The 23,159-nt window shown below is 39.9% G+C and overlaps 1 protein-coding gene across 2 annotated transcripts in view; it reads right to left on the reverse strand.

Annotated features, from left to right (window-relative positions):
* Positions 1-23,159, reverse strand: part of Aatf (apoptosis antagonizing transcription factor) — a 112,628-nt gene that overhangs the window by 45,671 nt on the left and 43,798 nt on the right. For both annotated transcript variants that reach the window (XR_004945705.1, XM_036197905.1), the window contains exons 5-8: positions 15,753-15,867; positions 14,174-14,372; positions 13,225-13,389; positions 9,743-9,826 (exon numbers count right to left, since the gene is read on the reverse strand). Coding sequence is in view for 1 of the 2 variants with exons in the window: in XM_036197905.1 (XP_036053798.1) it covers positions 9,743-9,826; positions 13,225-13,389; positions 14,174-14,372; positions 15,753-15,867 (563 nt within the window). In the remaining variant the exon portion in view is untranslated. The remainder of the gene's footprint in view (positions 1-9,742; positions 9,827-13,224; positions 13,390-14,173; positions 14,373-15,752; positions 15,868-23,159) is intronic.

The following is a 23,159-nucleotide window of genomic DNA, read 5'->3' on the forward strand; positions in this document are numbered from 1 at the left end:
CACATTTTCAGCATGCCCCCCCCAGAGCAAGCGTGGAAAATAGCAATCTACCACGCTACTCACCCAGGCTCCTCTTGTGGTTTCCCTCTCACTCTCATCTAAGGTCTACAAGTGGTCTAAAAAGCCTGCAAGACCTAGCTCCATTTCTTCTTGTCTACTGTATCCTTGATGCTCCTAGGTTGTGGTAATCTCTTCTGTGCCCAGAGCCTTTGCACTTGTCACCCTTTCCCTGCCATGCTCTTCATCCAAACATCTGCATGGCTTCACTCAGACACCACCTTATCCCCTGGAATGCACAAGAAAACCAGCAACCATCATTTCCCACCTGGCTGGCTGTCCTGCTACACTTGTCAGAGTTTCCCTGCTGTGTCCTATCACAAGAACAGGAACTTCGTTTTCTTCTAGCCTCCAATCAAGCCCTGAGAAAAAGTTCTGAGGATAGAAATGTTCCATATTTGCAGAACCCAACACAGTAGACTCTAGCACAGACCACTACTCAACCCTTGAAATATGGCTAGTGTGACTGAGGAGCTGGATTTTTTATTTTGTTTTATTTTAATAATCAAAACAAACTTGCTGAGCATGGTGGTATATGTCTGCAATCCCAGCACTGAGAAGGTTCAGGCAAGGAGATCATGAGTTCAAGAACAGTCAGGGTTACATAGTAAATTGCTGTGGAACAATCTTTCTGTACACTATGAATATGTTTTATTCTCATTGGTTTAATAGAAAAGCTGACTAACCAATAGCTGAGCGGAATATAGTTAGGAAGGAGAGCCAGACTAGGAGAATCCTAGGAGGAAGAAGGGTGGAGTCTGGATTTGCCAGCCAGACACAGAGAGCAGGAAATGAACATGCCATGCTAATAAAGGTACCACCACGTGGCAAAGCGTAAATAAGGAATATGGGTTAACATAAAATGTAAGACCTAGTTAGTAATAAACCTGAGCTATTGGCCTAGCATTTGTAATAAACATTAAGCCTCTCGGTGATTATTTGAGATCAGCTGCAGGACAGGAAAACTCCACCTACAGTAAATTCTAGGATAGCCTAGGCAACATGGTAAGATTGCTTTGAAACAGTAACAACAAAACCCTTAAGTTTGTTAGACATGGCTACTACATTGAACAACAGCCTAGAAAAGCTAAAAGAATTTCTCAATGAACACACAATAAATATTCAAATACTCAAAAAATACTTGCTGGCTGGCTGGCTGGCTGGCTGGTTGGCTGGCTGGCTGACTGATTGACTGACTGAATGAATGAATGAATGAATGAATGAATGAATGAGAAAAAGAAATTTGAAGGCATTGTTTTTTTGTTTAAGAAAGTTTCTGTAACAGTTCTAAGCTAATCCTTCTTCTTTCCTGCCTAGTCCAATTAATTGTATTGCTCAAAGCTTTGTTCTACAGTTTTAGCTTTAATGAGCGAAGCAGTGGTATGTAAGTCAGCATCTAATACTTTTGAAAACAAGGAACCAAAAGAAATGAAGGTGCTAGGTTTGGTGGCACACTCCTTTAATTCCAGCCCTTGGGAGGCTGAGGCAGAAGGAGCTCTGTGAGCTCAAGACCAGCCTGGTCTACAAAGAGAATTCAGGCTCAGCAAAGCAATGTAGTGAAGCCCTGGCCAAGGCCCAGCCATGCACCTTCTCTTCATGTTGGATGTGATAAACGTCTAGACCCGGCACTTAAAATCTGGCTTTGCTGGTTGTGGTCCCACAGGCCTATAATCCCTGAACTTGTAATGTATGAGCAGTAGGATCACCTGTTCAAGGCCAGCCTGGGCTACATGAGTCTCGGTCTTAAGGAAACAAAACTGAAGTCAGTAAAAAGTGCCTTTAATCCTTATGTTCTTCTGTTCTGCAACAGCTTCCATAATAACTCAAGCTAGTAACCAAAGGCTAGTGCTGAGGCCATACTTGTCTCTCAATAATGACAATAATAATGACAACATTATTAATGTCAAGTGTCTAAAGAGACAGTATACAAACTACCATGTATTGCAAATAAAATTGTTACACATGGGACATAAAATAATCTTGTGATCATTAGTATTTAATTGGATATTGCTAATTAGTTTTTTTAAAACATTACTATGTCCCCCAAGCTCAAAATGGTTAGCTCCTTGATCTACCTTCAGCCATAATGTCAATTTTCAAATTTATTTGCATGTTTTCTCTAAAATCACCACTAAAGTAAATGTGCAATAAAATTTGTTAGACTTTTAAGAAACACTATCCAGGGCTGGAGAGATGGCTCAGTGGTTAAGAGTACTGACTACTCTTCCAAAGGACTGGGGTTCAATTCCCAGCATCCATATGGCAGCTCACAACTGTCTGTAACTCCAGAGCCAGGGGTTCCAAATCCCATGGCAAAATACCAATGTACATAAAAATGAAAATAAAATTAAAAAAAAGAAAGACAAATATTACATTTAAAAACAAGAAACAGTATCCGGATCCCAAATACAAACATTTAAAAATAAAATTAAAAAATGAAAGACTGCTCTTGTAAAAGGCGTCTATTCTCCAGTAATGCATTAAAGAGCAAGAACAGATTCGTATCAGTCTTCCTATCATGTTAATAACCATTAGCTGGGCCACTGGGAAGTTACATGCCAATAGAAGGAACACTGCACTGCCATTAACTTCAACGATGGCTTGAGATGCCACTTATTCTCACTTCCATTTAAATGCATACAATTAAAGCCACCACATCAACTGTCCATATTAATCACTCACTGAGTTAATTAAAGAAAATCATCTTGTCAGACAGCCTGCCACTTCTCTACTTCTCAACACGATCAACTTTTAATAGTTCACCAAATTAGTAATTACTTGTTTATGGCATTATCAAATATTTTGGATACAGAGATCTAGTATGTAGCAAGGTCAGTTCTAGATATGTCCTGATGGCAAATAAAAGGAAAAATTTAACCCACCAAAATGGCCAGCCAAAACACAAAGCCTGTAATGCCTTTCTCTAGATACTCCTGGCAAGATTTAAAGTGACAAGACAAACCAGATCAAAACTAAACAGAGCTGGAAGCAACACACAAAATCCTAATGAACCCTTAGGAATCCAGATCTCGATCTGTCAACATCTAAGTTCAATTAGGGCTTTCTGAACAAAATAACTGATGAAATGACAAGAAACTAGTGTGAGGTCTGGGATAGGAAAAGTGCAGTCACTTTATATCACTATAGTTTAGGGCAATCACATCACAACACCAAATCGTACAAGGATTACATAAAGGTGTCTGTCAACTACCCATCTACACTAGGTGGCTAGAACATAAACAGTGCTCAGAGGATACTTGCTCCCAAACCACTAAGAATTCAGGTTTACCAAGAAAAAACTACCCAGGCTTTTAAAAAAGCAAACAAAAGAAAAACCTTAAGTGACGTGATGCAGGTAACACATCTTTAAGAAAAAAAAAAGTCATAAAGTAGCAGATAGAATCATGAAAATGAAAAATAGGTAATGAAAACATTTCTGAATGACCACCTTTCATTCTCACTGGATATTTTGTGAAATTGTCTTTAAGGATAAGCTTTGACAGGCAGGGCAGTGGTGGCACACGACTTTAATCCCAGTACTTGGGGAAACAGAGCCAGGTGGATCTCAGTGAGTTTGAGGCCAGCCTGGTCTACACAGCGAGATCCAGGACAGGCACCAAAAGAAACCAATTCACTCAAAGTGAAATATACAATGTTTTCCTACAGAAGGGACTCAGCCTTTCATAAACCTCTCATGCCAGCTACATCAAGCCTTCAGCAATCCAGTTTCCACACAAACCAGTATCAAAACCATAAAGCTAATTTTTTTCATTAGAATTAAGTAACAGAAGCTCAATAAATCATTTGCCTTCTCAAGAAAAAAATTACTTTCTAACAACATAATATTTCTTCCAGGCCTAAAAAAAGAAGCTTATTTATTTACAAACTGAAAACCGTAAAGCTATAATTTTTTTTATGGCTCGAGAATGAAATATTTAAGAAATAAAGGTACATCAAAAGAACAAAATTTGGTCTAGGCAGCCTGGAAAGTGAGGCTAATGTTGCCATCTGTCCTCCACATATACACCATGCATATACACTCACATAATACCCATACACAGATACAAAATAAATAAGGAAACAATTGCAATAAAAATGTAAATGAATGTTTTAGGGGATTTAGCTCAGTGGTAGTCCTGGGTTCGGTCCTTAGCTCCAGGGGAAAAAAAAAGAAAGAGAGAAAGAGAGAACAGGTTTTGCTGGGCGGTGGTAGTGCACGCCTTTGATCCCGCACTCGGGAGGCAGAGCAAGGCAGATCTCTGTGAGTTCGAGGCCAGCCTGGTCTACAAAGTGAGTTCCAGGAAAGGCGCAAAGCTACACAGAGAAACCCTGTCTCAAAAAAACAAAACAAAAATGTAAATGATGGGATTAAATTATAATCCAAACACTGGTACGGCTGAGCTAGGAGGACTCAGAGTTCCAGGCTGGGCTATACAGTAAGGCTCTCTCAAAAAAAAAAAAAAAAAAAAAGAAAGAAAGAAAGAAAATTAGAGCTAGTGAAATGGCTCAGTGTTAGGTAAGGGCACTTGCTGTCAAACTTGAGTTCTAGCCCCAGGTCTCTAAAGGTGGAGAGAAATAACTGCCTCGTGCAAGTTGTCCATATCCATGCTGTAGTGGCCAAGCACACACATACACTAATATAAGTATTGTGGTAGTTCCCCCATAGGTTTGGAAATTTAAGCATTTGCTTTGGTAAGGTTTAGGAGGAGGTATAGTATTGTTAGAGGAAGTACATTACTGGGGGAAGTCTTGGAAAGTGTTTCCAGTTTGCTCTACTCCATGCTTGAAATTAAGGATGTGATCTCTCAGCTTCCTGCCCCACTTGTCTGCTGACATGCCTCCTTTACATAATGGACTTCCGCTCTGGAACCACAAACCCAAATAAAGATTTTCCTCTATAAGCTGCTTTCAGTCAGAGTGTTCTATCACAGCAACACAGAAAAATAATTAATGTAAGTATGATAATTTTTAAAAACCCAGTCATTTTAAAGAGGAAAAAATAAAAATTAAGCTGACACGGTGATGCACGCCTTCAATCCTAGAACACAGGAAGCAGAAAAAGGAGGGTCTCTGTGAGTTCTAGGCCAGCCTGGCCTACATAGTGAGCTCAAGACATCCAGGACTACATAAAAAGACCCTGCCCCAGATAGATGGATGGATGGATAGATAGACAGACAGACAGACAGAGATGAATAAATAAATGATTTATGCTACCCTCTAATTCCCCCATTTTTGTATGTATAAATATGCATGAGAATATAAGTGTGTGTATGTGTTTTCGCCTGTACCATTACTATAAAATAAAGTAGGCATGCTGTTAAAGTTCAAGGACCATTAAGAAACAAAGATGAGAGTAAAAATGAATGAATGTGTGTGTGGGGGGCTGACCTATGCGTCATTCTCAGTAGTTAGGGCATTTACACAGCCTCATAATACCTGAATCAACCAAGTAAGCCTTTAAACCCTTACAATGGAACATTTAAATTCAATGTGGCTATAATCTCTCCCTTACAAAACATGGACCCAGAGAGTTTAGCCTCAAGTATGTTAAAAAGGGGTGTGTGTATGTGTGAGAAATGTATTATATTCACCATCTACCTCATCCACATGACCATATTTTAAAAAGACAAAAGGGAAAAAAAACCCTCACAGGTCTATTGTAACACATTGTCCCCCTTCTGAATGCAACACTTAGCTCAGGCTCACTACCCTGACAAATAAGGAAAGCACTTTATGAAGCCAATTTAATTGGGAGGTGACAGAAAACATACAGCCATTTTCTTTAGCCTTATCATTGAATTGGCTTCAGTTCCAATCTCTGGCAAATCCCACTCAACAGAAGAAATTAACCAGGTCAGCAGAACAGGTGCTACGCTGTGTCTGTCAAGGGCCTGGCATCACCACAATGACTTGCACACAATGAAGCAGTAATCTTTACAGATCATCTCTTCCAAGCAGCATATTGGGGAGGGGAGGAAATCTGAAGGGAGGAGATCAGGGGAGTAAAGGGGCAGTGAGTAGAAGAGGAATAAGAAGAAATGAGAAAAGGCAAGAAAAGAAAATGAATGTGCAGCTGCCTTGCAGCTCAGCAGATGTCAGGATGTGATGTACGAGGCTAGGATAAGCTGTTGCAGCCTGCTGCCAAAGAGCGGTAAGTGATTAAAGCTCGCACCGTTCTAAGCTCCATATTTAGAATCTGTGGGGTTTCAAGACTTGCACCCGTGCCTCGCTGTGCCACCAGATGTTGGCAACTGGACCAGTTTCTACCGAGTATGCAAGAATGGCAGCAGTTGGTGCGGAAGCAGAGCAATCCGGAGTGCTTCCGGAGACTCTGTACATTGACAAGTGTCGCCCATCACTCACCTCTACAGAAGGCTGAAACAACTCCAATTTGCTCCACTTCCCTCTTGGGAAACAGCCAAGGTAAAGTTGTGCCTGGCAGCCCCATTTGTTTCACTCACGTGTTTCAGCTGCCTTGCTGACCTCTATTAGTTTAAGTTTTAATTTAGATTAACCTCAGCACCCCAATTAACCAGCAAGGGGAAAAGCTAAGATGTGACTAGTCATAACTCTGAAATCAGAATTTATTGAAGTTAAAATTATTAATTAGGATGAAGGACCAATCAAGTAATATTACTTCTTAAACAGATCTTCAGACTTAAAATAAATAAATAGATGGATGAATGAATAAATAAGTAAATGCAAGGGAAAACAAAGAAATACGGGGAAATAATCAAGACTCCATGATCTTGTCAGTGGAATTGGCTTCTTCCCAGCAATTTCAGTTTACCTTCTTCAGGCTATTTAGCTCACGATGCACTTTTATTTCAGCAATGTACACTTTAATGAGGACTAGAACATTTCTGATTGTCTCTCCTGATCTCACACAATTAGATAGCATTAATATCCTGTATCAAGCCCACCTTTAGACTCTCCAGAATATTTCCTGTCCTTCTGACAAATGGGTTTAAGAAGAGGAGAAAAGGAAAAGAATCAAGACCCCTGACTGGAGCAGCTGAGGCCAATACTCTCCTCGATCCTCAATATACTTTTCACACTCACTTATGGCAATAATTTTATCAAATATTAAAAATTATGGGCTGGAGAGATGACTCAGAAGGGTAGGAGCACCTGCTGCTTCTGCAGCAAACTGGGGTTTGATTCCTTGTTGTAGGAATCCTAAATGGTCTTAATAAAACCTGGAGCCAGATATTTGGGGTAAATACTGAAAGATCAGAGAGACAAAGTAACAAGCCACAGTCACTTCTCACCTCACCATCTCCATGAATCCTCAGACTGATGCCTGTGAGTCCTCAGGCAAAAGGGCTCGAGTTCCTGTCTCCTCACATCTTTTATGCCTTTCTCCGCCCAGCCATTTCACTTCCTATTTCAACCTTGCTGTGGGCTTCCCAAGTATGGGGGTTAAAGGTGTGTGCCAGTACTGCCTGGCTCTGTTTCTCTCCTAGACTGGATCAATCTCATGTAGTCCAGTGTAGTCTTGAACTCACAGAGATTCTGCCTCCCAAGGGCTAGGATTAAAGGTGTGTGCCACCACTGCCTGACCTCTGTTTAACTCTGTGGCTGGCTCTGTCCTCCAACCTTCAGGCAAGCTTTATTTCCTAACACTGACATCAGGCAGCTCACAACCACCTGTAACTCTAGTTCCATGGGCTCCAACACCCTCTTTCTGGACACGGGTACTGCATGAACACTGTGAGTGTGCACAAATACACAAATAGCATTTTAAATAAATAAATAAAAAGATTAAATAAGTCTCTTTTTACATGCCAAGTAAGAGGCATTCCCAATACAGATCACCTCTTCTTGTCTTACCTATAATTTTCTTAATAGGTTTCTTACTTCATATTCATATGCAAAGTAAATCTATCATGACTAAACCTTCAACAAACGGTTGTAAATTCTCTGGCAAAAACTAACTAAAAATTCAATAGAGTAAAGTCTTATCTTGATAAGCAACATCTCAACAAAAACCAGATATCACTGGTAAGGAACATCCTCAACCTTCCACTGGGCAAGAAAGCACAATTCATTAATAATATAACTTATCGAGAGATTTAGGAATATAGAAAGTTACTGTAGCCCTTTAGAGTATCTCAAACATTTAGTTCATCTAAACAAGCACCAGGATTATTAAAAAAAAAAGAGAGTAGCATGAAAGCAAATAATATCAGGAAAATTTGGGAAACTCTCCTGAAGACACAAGCACTAAGCTGAGAATAGGTGCCACACCCCTGTATCTCACTCAGCCCATGGGAGTCAGAAGCAGATAAACTGCAAGTTCAAAGCTAACATGCTGAAGGATGCCTTTCTGTATGCTGTGAATATGTGTTGCTCCCATAAAGTTGCTTTGGCCTATGGCATGGCAAGATAGAACCAGGTGGGAAAATCCAAGCTGAGATACAGGGAGAAGAAGGGCGGAGTCAAGGGCAGACACCATCCAGCTGCCCAAGGAGCAAGATGCCAGCAGAAGGGTAGTACCATGGCCATGTGGCAATACATAGATTAATAGAAATGGGTTAATTTAAATTGTAAGAGCTAGTTACTAATATGCCTGAGCAATAGGCCAAACGTTTATAAGTAATATTAAGTCTCTGAATGATTATTTATTTATAAGCGGCCACAGGTCAGGGCAGGACAGAAAAGCCTCCACTTACAGAGGAGTGAGATGTTGTCTCAAAAGTCAAAACAAATAAATTACAACAAGAAGAAAATAAAAACTTGAGAACTGAACTATTATGTCAATTTTTACCGATTATCTCTTTTAAAATATTAGATAGACAGACAAATGGAAAAATCTACATTAGCTTACATTTTAATATACATGAAGCTTATTTAAATAGATACAAAAATTACAATAAAGGGGCTGGAGAGGTGGCTCAGTGGTTAACAGCATTAATTGCTCTTGCAAAGGACCTGGGATAAATTCCCAGCACCCACATGGAGGCTCATAACTCCAGTTCCAAGGGCTCTGATACTCTCTTTTCTGGCCTCCTCTGACACAAATCACATTCATGGTAAACAGACATACAAAAAGGAAAATAAAGATAAATAAATCTTTTTTTTAACAAATCACATTAAAAAGACTGAATTAGGTTATAGAACCAGAAATGCAACTCAAGAACTCTGAGATCTCAGTTCTTGCCTAGCATGTGCAAACCTGAGTTTGCCTAGCATGTACAAGGCCCAGGTTTGATGGCTAGTACCTGGAGCTGGAGAAGAAAGGTTAGACTGAACAGCCGGTGTGGTAGTACACATGTATGATCCCAGCACTCAGGAGACTGAAGCAGGGCTGCCAGTTTGAGGCTACCTTGGGCTGCTTCACAGTAAGATCCAGTCTCAAACATTGAAAACAAAAATAAACATAAAGTACCCAGCAGAAGCCAAAGAATAAATAATTGACTCAAAGAAGCTTAAACTGTTTACAGATAACTTAGACCAGAGCAGTGTTCACAAAATAGCTGCAGCTTTTTCACCTCAAAAGGAAAATGCAAAACCAAAGAAAACCAACAATCCAGAATGACATTGCTTAAGTCAATCCTGAATATAGGAGTTCTAACTCCTTGCTGACTCCAAAATAAGGCATCTTTTATTCAGAGAATGCTATCAGTGGATTTAAAATGCAAAAGCTGGCTTGTTTTAACAAAAGAATGTGTAAAATTCATACCTGGTGGTAAAAGTCGTCATCATCAAATATTTCTTCATCCAAGTCCTTCAGGTGAGCATTGGCAGGTACTTGAGGAAGGACCTCCTATGAGAACAGGAAGTAAGAGAGTGTGAATCCCAGGAAGGCTATCAAATCAACCTAGCCACTCAAAGTACTATGTCTAAAGATCAAAGCACATTTTCCTTAAGATAGAAGGTTTATAAGATATAAGAACTCTTCCTATCTATTTATTTTTAGTTTTTTTAAGACAGAGTTTCTCAGTATAGCCCTGGCTGTTCTAGAACTCCTTCTGTGGACCAGGCTGGCCTTGAATGCAAACAGTGCTGTAATTAAAGGTATGGGCCACCAAGCCCAGCTAAAAACTCTTAAATAAATAAATGTTCAAGAATAACTTGAGCACTATAGCAAGACCAGGTCTCAAAAAATAGGAGAAAAGATGGTGGGAAAGGAGGAGAAAAGATTAACAAGTAGTTCACAGAATAAAGAAGTGTAAGTAATCATGAAACTGTTTAAGCTTATTCTAACAAAATCCACACAAATTCAAATAAGAAAATACTATTTTTCACTTTCAGACTGGCAATACCCAGGACTTAGAGAACAGCTAGAGGGATTGGAACTAATGGGAGCCTTTTGGGAGGTAATTCGGCAACATCTATCAGGATTTAATGTATTTTCGTTAACATTTTCACTTTTAAAAATTCATCCATACATTCACACAAACAAACAGAAATATTTAGAAATGTTTCCTGTAACTGTTTCTAAAACTGGAGACAACAGAAACATCAAGTTTGATTGATAAGTTATAGCTTACAGTCATACAATGGAATTCTCCCCCCCCCCCCCCAGGACAGGGCTTCTCTGTATACCCCTGCTGTCCTGTAATTCTTCTGTAGACCAGACTAAACGTGTGAGCCACCACCTCCCAGCACAGCACACAATGTAATTCTTTATAGACAGAAAAATATAAGGTAGACTTTCATGCTATGATAAAGTATATAGAATACAGTATATTTTAAAATTATAATGACATTTTAGATTGTTTAAATGTACACATAACCATCTGACTTAATTTTACAAAAGGACTCCTGAGGTGTTATGGGCAGTAAATGCTGTTCAGGGGAGGAGAGCCATATTCTTCCGTGCTAAGTTGCCCTTGCTCAAGTAATAATCCTCTACCCACTCTCATGTAGGCACGAATTAAAAGCAGTCAGCCACAAACAAACAGAAAATGAAAGTGGGAGGAGAATAGGAAGAAGGAAGAATTTAGTGGGAAGGGGAAGGGGGTAATGGGAGAGAATATGCTTAAAGTACATACCGTGTGTGTGTGTGTGTGTGTGTGTGTGTGTGTGTGTGTGTGTGTGTAATGAAACAATGAAAAAAAAACTTTCTTAATGATTTAAAAGAGGGTCTAGAGAGATGGCTTGGTGGTTAAGTGCATGTATTGCTCTTCCAGAGGACTAGAATTCAATTCCCAGCACCCACATCAAGTGACTCACAACGACCTATAACTCCAGTTCCAGAGGACCCAGTGCCTCTAATCTGTATTCACATGCACATACCCACATATTACTAAAAATTTTTAAAAATCACATTTATATATGTTACCTATATGTCATATGCATAAAGCTTATAGAAATAGTATCATGGTTAAAATTTTCAGAGTAGGAAAAATTTTACATCTCATTTAAAATTCTTATGAAATTAAAAAGTATTGAGCATTTTTTTTTTTTTTGGTAATTAAAAAGTAAAAATGTGTAACATGGAAGGGGAAAAATTTCAGTCTTACCCACAGACAAATGACTGCAAGGAGAGGGAGAATTAGCCTCTTCAGGGATGAGCTCCCTTATTGGTTGTCCAATATGAATGAAGTGGACAGCCGTGAAACCATATATACACAAACAACAAAGACTCAGCAAGTTATATTTAGATATTTGTGTATACACATATACATGTAAAAACAATAACCAAAGAAAAAGAGGTTATCAATTTGAGAAAGGGGGGTATGGGAAGGGTTGGAACGGGAAAGTAATGTAATTTTAGTGTTTTTTATTTTAATTTTTATTTCATGTGTGTTCATGTTTTACCTGCATGTGTGTCTGTGTGAAGTTGTTGGATCCCCTGAAACTGAAGTTATAGGCAGTTATGAGCTGCCATGTGGTTGCTGGGAATTGAACTTGGGTCCTCTGGAAGAGCAACCAGTTCTCTTAACAACTGAGCCATCTCTCCAGCCCCCTAATATTTTTTTAAAGAGATCTATAAACATAAAACTATAAACTACAAAATTAAAATGTGGTGGGCTTAAGAAATGACTCGGCAGTTCAGAGCACTTGCTATTCTTACAGAGAACCCGGTCCAGTTCCCAACACCTATATGATGGCTAACAGCTATTGGTTAACTCTAGTTCAGAAGAACTCCAATAACCTCTTCTGGCCTCCACAGGCACTGGATGTTCACAGTGTGTATACAGACATTCATGGAGATAAAACACTCATACATGTAAAATAAAAACAAAACAAAAACAAACAAACAAAAAAGGGTTGTGCTGCATGTCCTTAATCTCAGCATTAAAGGGACAGAAGCAGGCAGATTTCTTTTGAGATGAAGGCCAGCCTGGTCTACATAGTGAGTTCCAGGACAGTCAGAACAATGTATAGCGATTATATCTCAAAAATAGCCCCCTCGAGGGGGCTGGAGAGATGGCTCAGCAATTAAGAGCACTGGCTGCTCTTCTAGAGGTTTTGAGTTCAATTCCCAGAAACCACATGGTGGCTCACAACCATAATAGGATCTAAAGCCCTCGCTGGCTTACAGCAGACACAGCATAGCACTCATACCTAAAAAAATACATAAATAAATTTAAAAAATATCTCCCTCAAAATAAAAAGAATGTTTCCTTTTAAACAGAAGAATTTTTTTGGTTTGGTTTTGGTTTTTGAGACAGGGTTTCTGTGTGTAGTTTTGGAGCCTGTCCTGGATCTCGATCTGTAGACCATGCTGGCTTTGAACTCACAGAGATCCACCTAGCTCAGCCTCCTAAGTGCTAGGATTAAAGGTGTACACCACTGCCACCCAGTTTATTAAAGTATAAGAATTTTAATATTCTACTCTCAGGTCCTTTTCTAGAGTACCCAAAAGCAAACATTAAATGTCCATGTTGCCATTTCTACATAGTAACTTTGAAACTAAATCTTAAGGTATGGGACAGCAGTAGAGGGTTTGCACAGTATGTAATGCCCTGGGTTCGATACCAGATTACAACCACAACCAACCAAAGCCCTTAAATTTTAGAAACTGGATTTTAAACATTTCTCCCGCCAAACTCCGACATCGAATGCAAAGTCAGGAGATTTACAAAGCCTCGGGCTAATAACCCAGCAGAGCAATGCTGTCTCCTTTCTCACTAACTCTCACAAGAGTTGATCCCACATGTAACAAGCCCCACAGAGACTGCTCCCATAAGTTCATTGTCCCAGAGTTCTTACCGGTTCTCCTGGCAAACTCTCTGTTGCAGGCTCAGGGGCTGGCTCAGGTTTGCCAAGAACTCGGTAGATAGAGCGCTTGGTCTGTGTCCTTCGAAGCAATCTTTCTTTGTCCATCAGAATGTGATCAATCTGGGTCAATATTGAGCGTTCAAAGGCCCCAAAACCCTGCAATAACATTAGCCAGTGTCAGGTAGTGCAGGTCAGTGCTAAAGGCAGCTCCTCCAGGGCTCCTCTTTCTGTGTCAGAGGAGAAAGAAAGCTGTCTTTTCAGGAGGGCTTTCTGTTAAAAGCAGAGTGTGTCAGTAGCTAAGACTATTGCACTTCATACTTTCAGCACCTGAACCAGGCTTCCTTTCCAGAATAAAATATCCTAATAAAGTTAAAATCAAACAGTTCAAACTTCAGGAGTAAGAGTAGTCCCATGAATCTGAGAAATAATTGCTTACTATTACACCACATAACTATGTCAGACTTCCTGTTTCTTACAAATGCTTCAGTTACCACAATGTATCTTACACACAGACACGACACAGACACACAGGCACACACTACAGTGGTTTGAATAGGTATAGACTCCACAGATTCTTGTGTTTGAATGCTTGGCCCATAGAGAGTGGCACTATTAGGAGGTGTGGCCTTGATGAAGGAAGTGTGTCACTGTGGGGGTGGGTTTTGAAGTCTCACATGCTCAAGCTATGCCCACTGTGGGCCACAGTTGCTTCTGCTGCCTGTGGATCAAGATGTTGAACTCTCAGCTCTTCTCCAGCACCAAGTCTGCCTGCATGCTGCCATGTTTCCCACCATGATGATAATGGACTAAACCTCTGAAACTGTAAGCCAGCTCCAATAAATGTTTCCTTTGTAAGAGTTGCTGTGGTCATGGTGTCTGTTCATAGCCATAGAAACCCCCCCCCCCTCTCTCTCACACACACACACACACACACACACACCTTGCCCAGTTTTCCAGAAGCAAGCTTGGTTTTATCATGCCACTTCTGCAGTGTCCGGTTCCTGTAGACTGTAAAGTCAGCAAAGCGCTTGGCCATGAAGCTGGGATAGTTCTCCATCTCTAGCTTCCTCTTCGGTGGGGCCTTTCTTTGCTTCTTCTTCTCTTTTACAAGCTCATCATCTTCACTAGAAATCTCTTCACTAGAAAACCAGTAAGAACATTAAGTCCAATGTAAACATTATTTAAGTAACAGATTAGGTTCACATCAAGTATTTAGACCCTACCCATTATAACTATATTATATCAGAAAGATGAGGATGGCTTTTTTTGTATGTTTGAAAAGAATGTTCACAGTACTAGAGAGATGGCTCAGTGATTAAGAGCATTGGTTGGCCTTTCAGAGAACCTGAGTTTGATTCCCAGCACCCACATAATGGCTCACAACTATCTGTAATTCCAGTCCCAGAGGATCTGACACCTTCTTCTAGCCTCCACAGGCATTGCTTATACATGGTACACAGACATACACGCAGGTAAAACATCTACACAAATAAAATAAAAATAAAGATTAAAATTTTTTTAAGTTCATAAGGACAATCAAAGACTCATGGAAATGTTCAAATAAGTATTAAAAAGCACCTGGGCTTAAATTTTTTTTTTAATGGTAAGCACATCATAAAAAGAAATGAGGTTGTAAAAACATTACTTGAAATTTATATGAAGCAGGCATATACTGTTACAGGAGAAACTTTAAAATTTTAAAAATTAAACATACTCATATTTCTATGACCAAAATCAATAAGAGAAACATATTCCCATAATCAACTGCTAAAAAGAGGTGAATAATATTAATTGAACCAAATGCAAAGAAGCTGAAATGTGAGGGAAAAAAAAAAAGCACTAACCTGAAATGTAGATAAAAAATAGCAGTGGAAGTTCACAGCTCTTCCAAGCATGTGCAGGGTTTCACTCTTGTCAAGCAACTATCTAGCTAGTATTTAAGTTGTGTAATTGGTACTAAAAGCAATTCAAGGATGATAGAAAGTTCATAGAAGGTGCACACAGAACTCAACATCTGCAGATGTAGGTATCCATGAAAGGTTTGAGCCATTTCCCCTTGGATACAGAGGGACAATTGCACACGTAATGAAAACCTACTATCACCTCCAACTACTTAGCCAACTGCGCTCACTGGACTACTGGTTCCAACACAAAAATGGTGTTCCAGAAGATGGTTGTGACTGAGTCCATGGTATGAGCACAAAATATTTCATAACATTAATTAAGCATTAATATTCAAAATATGATTTTAATCTACTAATTATTATAGAACAAAAGAGAAGGCAAGTATTTTGCCTAAGGCTACAAAGATAACCAGGCACAAAAAGTTAGAACAAGCAGCCTGGTCTCCATCATTCTACTCTGACCTCCAGTCAAATACAAGAGTAGCACTGCTTTAATTATTATCAAATTTCCTATCTATCTGTATGGGAAGGACATGGCTTTCTTTTTCATACAGGATAGGAATCTGTCCAGACCAAGAGAAAATAAGCAAGCCGACGGTTCTGCTTTTTCCGTACCTCTCCATTTTGGATTTCATCCCATTTACTAGATATCTAGTGTCCGGGTACTGGAAAAGCAACTCTTCCTGAAGATCCACCAATGCCCTTAACAATGCTTTAAGTGCTTTGTGACCTGGGATAGGAATAAGCACAGAAAGGGAATAATTAGTCATTTACAACTCTCTACAACGGCAGATGGCTGTCATTCACTGTCTGCTGAGCAGTTCTCACTGGGGAGAATGCAGGGGCAGAGTCAGGAGGCAGTGAGTACTCTCTGAAATCAATCCATGGGAATCATCACAGTGCCTGTCTCGCATGGTAGTAAGGAACAAGACAGCATGTGAAAGATGATTAGAAATGTGTCTGCAGATAGAAGGACTTCAGTGTTCAGTTTTTTGTTGTTTTTTTTTTTTTTTAATTTATTTTACACCTGTGTGAAGGTTTCAAATCCCCTGGAACTGGAGTTACAGACATGGAGTGAGCTGCCATGTAGGTGCTGGGAATTAAACCCAGGTCCTCTGGAAGAATAGCCAGTGCTCTTAACCACTGAGCCATCTCTCCAGCCCAGTGGCCACTTCTTAAAGTCATTAAGTTTGACAAACTCCTTGCCTGTTATCATAACTAATACAATTTTCCCTTAATACTTAGTTCCTTGAGTATATCCTAGAGGCTACCCACAGATCTCTTGGGTGATGCCTTTGTCAAGCAATTCCTTCCAAAAGTCATCTTCTCCTGAAGAATACAATTTAGTTCTCTCTCTCTCCACCAGATCTCATCTGCCTCTGATCTGAGCTACAGATCAGTCTCTCAGGATCCAAACATATCCTACAGAAAGTCTCTGTTCATATAACAAAAGCCAAGTTAGGGGGCTGGGGACATGGCTCAGTGGGTAAAGCATTTGCTTTGTAAACATGAGGACCAGGGTTCAGATTTCCAGACTTACATAAATGCCAGGCAAGCACTGTGGTCCACTAGGAATCCTAGCTCTTGGAAAGCTGAGATGGCGTCCCCAGGACAAGCTGGCCAACTAAACTAGCCAAAAGAGCAAGCTCCAGTCTTGAATGAGAGACTGTGACTCTCATGAAGAAGGTGGAGAACAACCAAGGAAGACACCTATCTGATGTTGGCCTCTGGTCTCCACATGCACAAGCAAGCATACATGTGCACCAATGTATACATGTATACACACATGAACGCACACCACACACAGACAAAAACCAAAACCAAACCAAACTAAACAAACAAAACCCAAATTAATAATTTCCAACTTGCAGTAATAAGATGTATATTAATTTATACATGGACAGAATTTGGAAGGCTCAGGCACCAGGCCATTTGGGGCTACACAGCAAAGATCCTGCCGGGGGAATGGGCTTACTCAGAGACAATATTCTCACTTGGTTCTTATATCCAACAGGATGCATCTGTAATACATTTGGTCAGGATTAGGTATATAATCTATGGCTAAAAATTAAAAAAAAAAAAAGTCTGGGGATGTGACATAAACTAGGCATGATGGCAAATCTGTAATCCCAGCACTCAGGAGGTAGAGCAGGAGGATCAAAAGTTCAAAGTCATCCTCTGTTCTACAAAGGGAATTTGAAGTGAGCCTGGGCTAAACACCTTGTCTCAAACAAACCAAAAAACATTTAAAAACTGGACCTTTGCTGGGCATGGTGTCAGACATCTTTATTCTCAGAATTTGTGAGGCAGAGGCAGGTGAATCTCTTTAAGTTTGAGGTCAGCCTGATCTACAGAGTGAGTCCCAGGATAGTCAGAGCTACACAGAGAAACCCTGTCTCAAACAACTAACAACTCCAGACCAGAGACCTGAACTCTTGCCTTCTGCATTAGAATAACCCTACTAAAGAGTTCACCAAATACTAATAATCAACATTTGTTGAGAACACTCAGACTTCTCTCTGATAATCAAATTTCCACATCTTCAGTTAACTGCCAGACAATTTCTGCCTTAATACCCTATTACAATTCAAATTTGCCATCTCAAAAAAGAACTTTCTTCCACCTAATATTTCCCCCTTGACTGTACTTTTTCCCACATACTGTTTTCACAGATCACTGACATTTGGATGCCTGTAATTCTATACATGTATTTGGCTATGAATTTTCATATTTCCCATTCATATTATCACTAATAATTGTTCATCTTTGGCCATAGCTCAATCACTTCTTTTTCAAGCTATAATTGCACAAGCATTCCTATTTTTTCATCCAACAACCTTTGCATTTACACCACACTAACTTCAACACAAACAAACTTTTCCTAAGTGACTTTTTTTTTGGTGGGGGGAAGGTATCTTATTCTATGTTTCTTTCTGGTCTCCTTCTCCTCACACAGCAAGGGCAGCCTTTTTAAATTCTCTATCCTAGCCAATTCATCAATGGGGTACCACCAACACATGTTAAACAATAGTTCCAGCCATGTCATTCTATTTTAACATAAGGCTAAGAGGCTAAGCAACCTGAAAGTCTTCCCAGACTAATCAGAAGAAACTCCACGACCCAAAACAACTTTATATGCCTTTAAATTATCTGCATATGAAGCGTTATAAATATAATTTCCTTATTTAAATGTGATTCCTGTTCATATCTTTTATAAATTCTATAATACTTTCATACTAGTGTATATTCATGCCAATTGAGAGGATTTACAAATACCTAAGTTCTTCCTAAAAAAAAAAAAAAAAATCCCAAATGTCTTGTGGCCTAGGTCCAAGATTATAAACTGGTTATGCTCAATCTCTAGAAACAAAATAAAACAAAAATGAAAGTTTTCTGCCATAAAGATGAAGCACAAAAATAAATCGGAGCCAGAAATGGCAGCTCATATACTCAGATCACCCAGGAGGACGAGGCAGGGGGATCACAAGTCAAGACTGACCTGCAAGTACAGCAGGCTAGTTCATAAAAAGAAGCAGATGGACAGAGCCGTTTTCCTGCAAGTCAGCTTTTGGCAAATGGATAGAATCAAAATGAACAGTAGAATGAAAAAAGAATAAGGATTATTAATTTTAAAGGCACAAATACCTTCCTAGGACAATACTCAGAAAGAAGTCCATGAAAACAGAAAGGGGCAGGAAAAATCTCTCTCTCTCTGTCACTGTTTTACCTTATTTCCTAGAAATAGGTATTTAGTTCTGTTGTTTTTGTAAGATAATGCACATGTGTGAGCACTCATGCAGTCATGGACGTATGTTTAGTTTTGTTTTTTTCCTGTGCTGAAGATTAAGTCTACGGCTTCACATGCAGCTAGGCAAGTATACCACCAATGAGCTGCATCCTTAACCCAAATAGTTATGGCGGCACACACCTTTAATTCTAGAACTTGGGAGGCAGAGATCTGTCTGGATCTCTATGAGTTCAAAGCCACCCTGGACTACGTGAGATTGATTCAGTCTAGGAGAGAAACAGAGCCAGGCTGTGGTGGCACATGCCTTTAATCCCGTACTTGGGAGTCATTCACCTTTAATTCCAGCACTTGAGATCTCTTGCCTTTTGCTACCAGTATTTGGGAAGCACACAGGCCATCAATCCCAGCACTAGGAAGGAAGTGAAATGGCTGGGCGGAGAAAGGCCTATAAGACCTGAGGAGACAGGAACTAGGGACCCCCTTTTTGTCTGAGGACTCAGAGGCTTGTAGTCTGAGCATTCGTGGAGATAGGATCTTGCCTTCCATTCGACCTGAGGATTTGGTAGTGGTGAGAAGTTTCTCTAGTGGCTCATTCCTTTGTCTTTCTGACAAAGACCTTTCAGCATCTACCCCAATATCTGGCTCCAGGTGTTCCAGTTTGGATTTGTGCAACAGCTGCATATTCTCTCTCATCAGACTCTTAAGCTCCCAATCTTTAGATATGAGTACACATCCTGGAGTAACTGCAAAAGTCAGGAAAGTAAAAAGGAGCCATTGCCAGGGTGGGGTGGGGAAAAACAATAGAAAGAAAAATACCAGGGTACAAATCTGGGAAATGGGAACAAAGAGGGGGCTCAAATAAAGGAGGGGGAAGGGAGATAAATACAGAAGGAAGGAAGGAGAGGGCAAAATAATAGTAAGGATGTCTGAGAAAGTCATAAGGAATCATATTATTAACTATTTACCTTTAAAAAACCCCAAAATTATCTGTAAATCCAAATATAAATATACATATACAGTTTGAATTAAATTTTCTCATCTAGGCTCCCAATCTCCCTTCCAAGACCCAAAAGAGCACCTAACAAACACCAGGCATGAGAAGCCTTCCTTTGAGTTGTTGTTCAGGATTGTTCAGGAGACACTCAAAACATAAACATACAGTCTATTGCTACTGCCCTTGGTTGACCTCCTCCCATCCCAAGGTGGAAAGTTAAGTCCCTATTGCTAAAGACATCATGCACTTCAGACCCAGGGCCTCAAGGCCCCAGAGCTGGAACTAACCTGAATGCCTCTTCCCTGGGAACTAACTTTCATGGTACCAAAAGGTGCTACACAAGCTTCCAGAAAAGGAAAGCAATCAACAGTCCTACCCAGCTACAATACCTAGGAACTACAACAACCAGCATGGCTCATAACCATAGGATACAGTAGTGGCATGCATACCTTAGCAGTAACCAACAGCTCTCTAAGTGGACTTGAGACCCATTCAACATGAAGGAAACCATGCCTGGTACTGGAAACCTAGGAAACTACCCATGGCCAGTGAAGTCATGGATCTTGGAGGAGAACCTACAAACTAGCATAATCCCCTACTACACTCTAAATATTTGTCTTTAGTCCTCACCCCTCATCAAGGAAATGTCTCTTTACAACAGAGACCATTATAGAAAATCACAACCAATCAAAAGGCAGAGCTGTGGAGCCCAGTCCCAAAAGATGCATTTACAAAGCAATTCCTAAACCTAAGGCTCAAGAAACAGACATTATGGAAGTGAGTGAAAAGATTGTAAGAGTCAGAATAACAGGGAGTCTGCTGCTGTGAGATTGTGTCTTCTAGCAATGTCAGAAACTACACCCATAAAGTCTCACCAACATGGCTACTTGAACATAAGATGAACAAGCTCAATGATAGATATGTCAATGAGGATCATGGAAAGCCTATGCGGCCTCATCCCTATCTAAAGAACTGCAGGCAAATAAAGAATGTTGAGAGCAGAAGAAAGTCTTCTCTAGGGAATAGCTCACCAATTGGTTATCCAATCCCAAATGGTCAACTCTGAAAAGATATATACATACAAGTAACAATATAGACTGAGAAACTAATATTTAGTTATATGTACACACACACACACACACACACACACACACACACACACACACACACACATATATATATATATACACACACACACATACATACACACATATATGCATGTAACAACAATTAATGAAAAAAGAGCTCATGAATTTGAAATCAAGCAAGGAGAGGTAGGTATAAGAGAGGGTTTGGAGGGAGACAAAGGAAGGGAGAAATGATGTAATAACATTGTAAATTGGTAGTTGTAGGTTCTTAAAGAAAAAAATTCCTTGGACCAACTCAGCACTGAGAAAATAAAATTGAAGAAACAAGTCAGGTGTGGTAGAGCCTGCCCGTAATCACAGTATTTCTGAGGTTGTAGAAGGAGGATCACAGTTTAAGAACAGCTACACAGATGTTATGAAGACAGATGGACAGATCACTAGACTAAATCTTGAAAATATTTGGTTAAGTAGAAACGCCAGCTGTACAAAAGAAACATAACTCCACTAACATGAGAAAACTAAAATACTGCAATTCATAGAGGAGGAAATGGAGAATTAATGTTTAATAGTACAATTTGGGGTGAGAACATGTTCTGGAGACAGTGGTAGGTAATGGTTTGTACAACAATGCAAACGTACTTAATGACACTGAACTGTACACTTGAAATGGTTTAATAAAGCTTTACGTCAAAAATAGTTCACCACAATAAAAACACTGATATAATTCAGTAGAAGAACAGTTATCTAGCATGAAAAAAAAGGTCTTGGGTTCAAACTAGCACCACCATGCAGAACAACCAACCAACCACCCAACCAAACAAAAACCTAAAAAACAATGACATAAAGCCCAAGACCACAGTATTGTAAATAATCCTATCATACTAGTCTATCTTTGTAGGGAAAAACAGTTATAATATTTCAAACAGTTTATTCAAAAAGATCAGGAAAAATGGAAAATTATCTAGACTTTAAAAAGAAGCAAAGTATGGCAGATGTTTTAATGCAGATGACCCTTGATGACCCCTAAGTGAATCAGCCAATCAGAAACAAACAAAAAGTACGACCCACCTACATTAAAATCAGTGAGACGCCAGGTGGTGGTGGTGCACACCTTTCATCCCAGCATTCGGGAGGCAGAGGCAGGCAGATCTCTGAGTTCAAAGTCAGCCTGGACTAAAGAGTAAGTTCCAGGACATCCAGGGCTACACAGAGAAACCCTGTCTCAAAAACCAAACAAACATGAAAAGCCAATAAAGAAAAAAAAAAACAGAAAAGAAGGAAAGAAAGAAAAATCAGTGAGAAAAGCCGGGCATGGTGGTGGCACACACCTCTAATCCTAGCAGTCAAGAGGCAGGGGCAGGTGGATCTCTGGGAGCTCAAGGTCAGTCTGGTCTACAAGGTAAGTTCCAGGGTATCCAGTGCTATGTAGAGAGATCCTGTCTCACCGGTCCCCCCAAAAATAATAAAAATAAAATCACTGAGCGAGAAGAGAATGGCTATTGTCAGGAGTTTCAGGAGAAGGAGGAAATGAAGACTATGCAACCCAGGCTGGCCCCAAACGTGTGATCCTCCTGCCTCTGCCTCCCAAATTCTAGAATTATTAGCATGAGCCACCACAATCAAAATTCTAGAGAACTATATCAAATACTAGTGAACTATACATTAAAAATGGTTTATAAATAAATGAATGAATGAATGAAGAGGAGTGAAATGTAGCTTAGCTGGTAGCATGCTTGCCTACCACACATGAGGCCCTATGTTTGATACCTGGTACCACATCGACTGGGCATGGTGGCATATGCCTAAAGTCCTGCACTTTGGAGGCAGCCACAGGAGGACCAGAAGGTCAAGACCATCCTCAGTTGTACAAGGGATTTGAGGCCAGCCTTGTCTTTATGGAGGAAAATGGTAAACCTGCTGCTATGTTGCATGTTCTTTAACATAATGAAAGGTGAAAAAAAGAGTGAAGCATCTCTTCTCCACTTCCTCTACGTACCATGTGCCATGACCTAAAACATGAGTGAAGGAAGAAGATACTGGGGCTGGAGAGATGGCCCAGTAGTTAAGAGCACTTGTTACCCTTACAGAGTTCAGTTCCCAGCACACACATGATGGCTCACAACTATCAATAATTCCAGTTCCAAGAGATCCAATGCCTTTTTCTGATCTCAACAGGCACCAGGCACATATGT

This window comes from Onychomys torridus, chromosome 8 (genome assembly GCF_903995425.1).
Source record: "Onychomys torridus chromosome 8, mOncTor1.1, whole genome shotgun sequence".
Classification (NCBI taxonomy): Eukaryota; Metazoa; Chordata; class Mammalia; order Rodentia; family Cricetidae; genus Onychomys; species Onychomys torridus.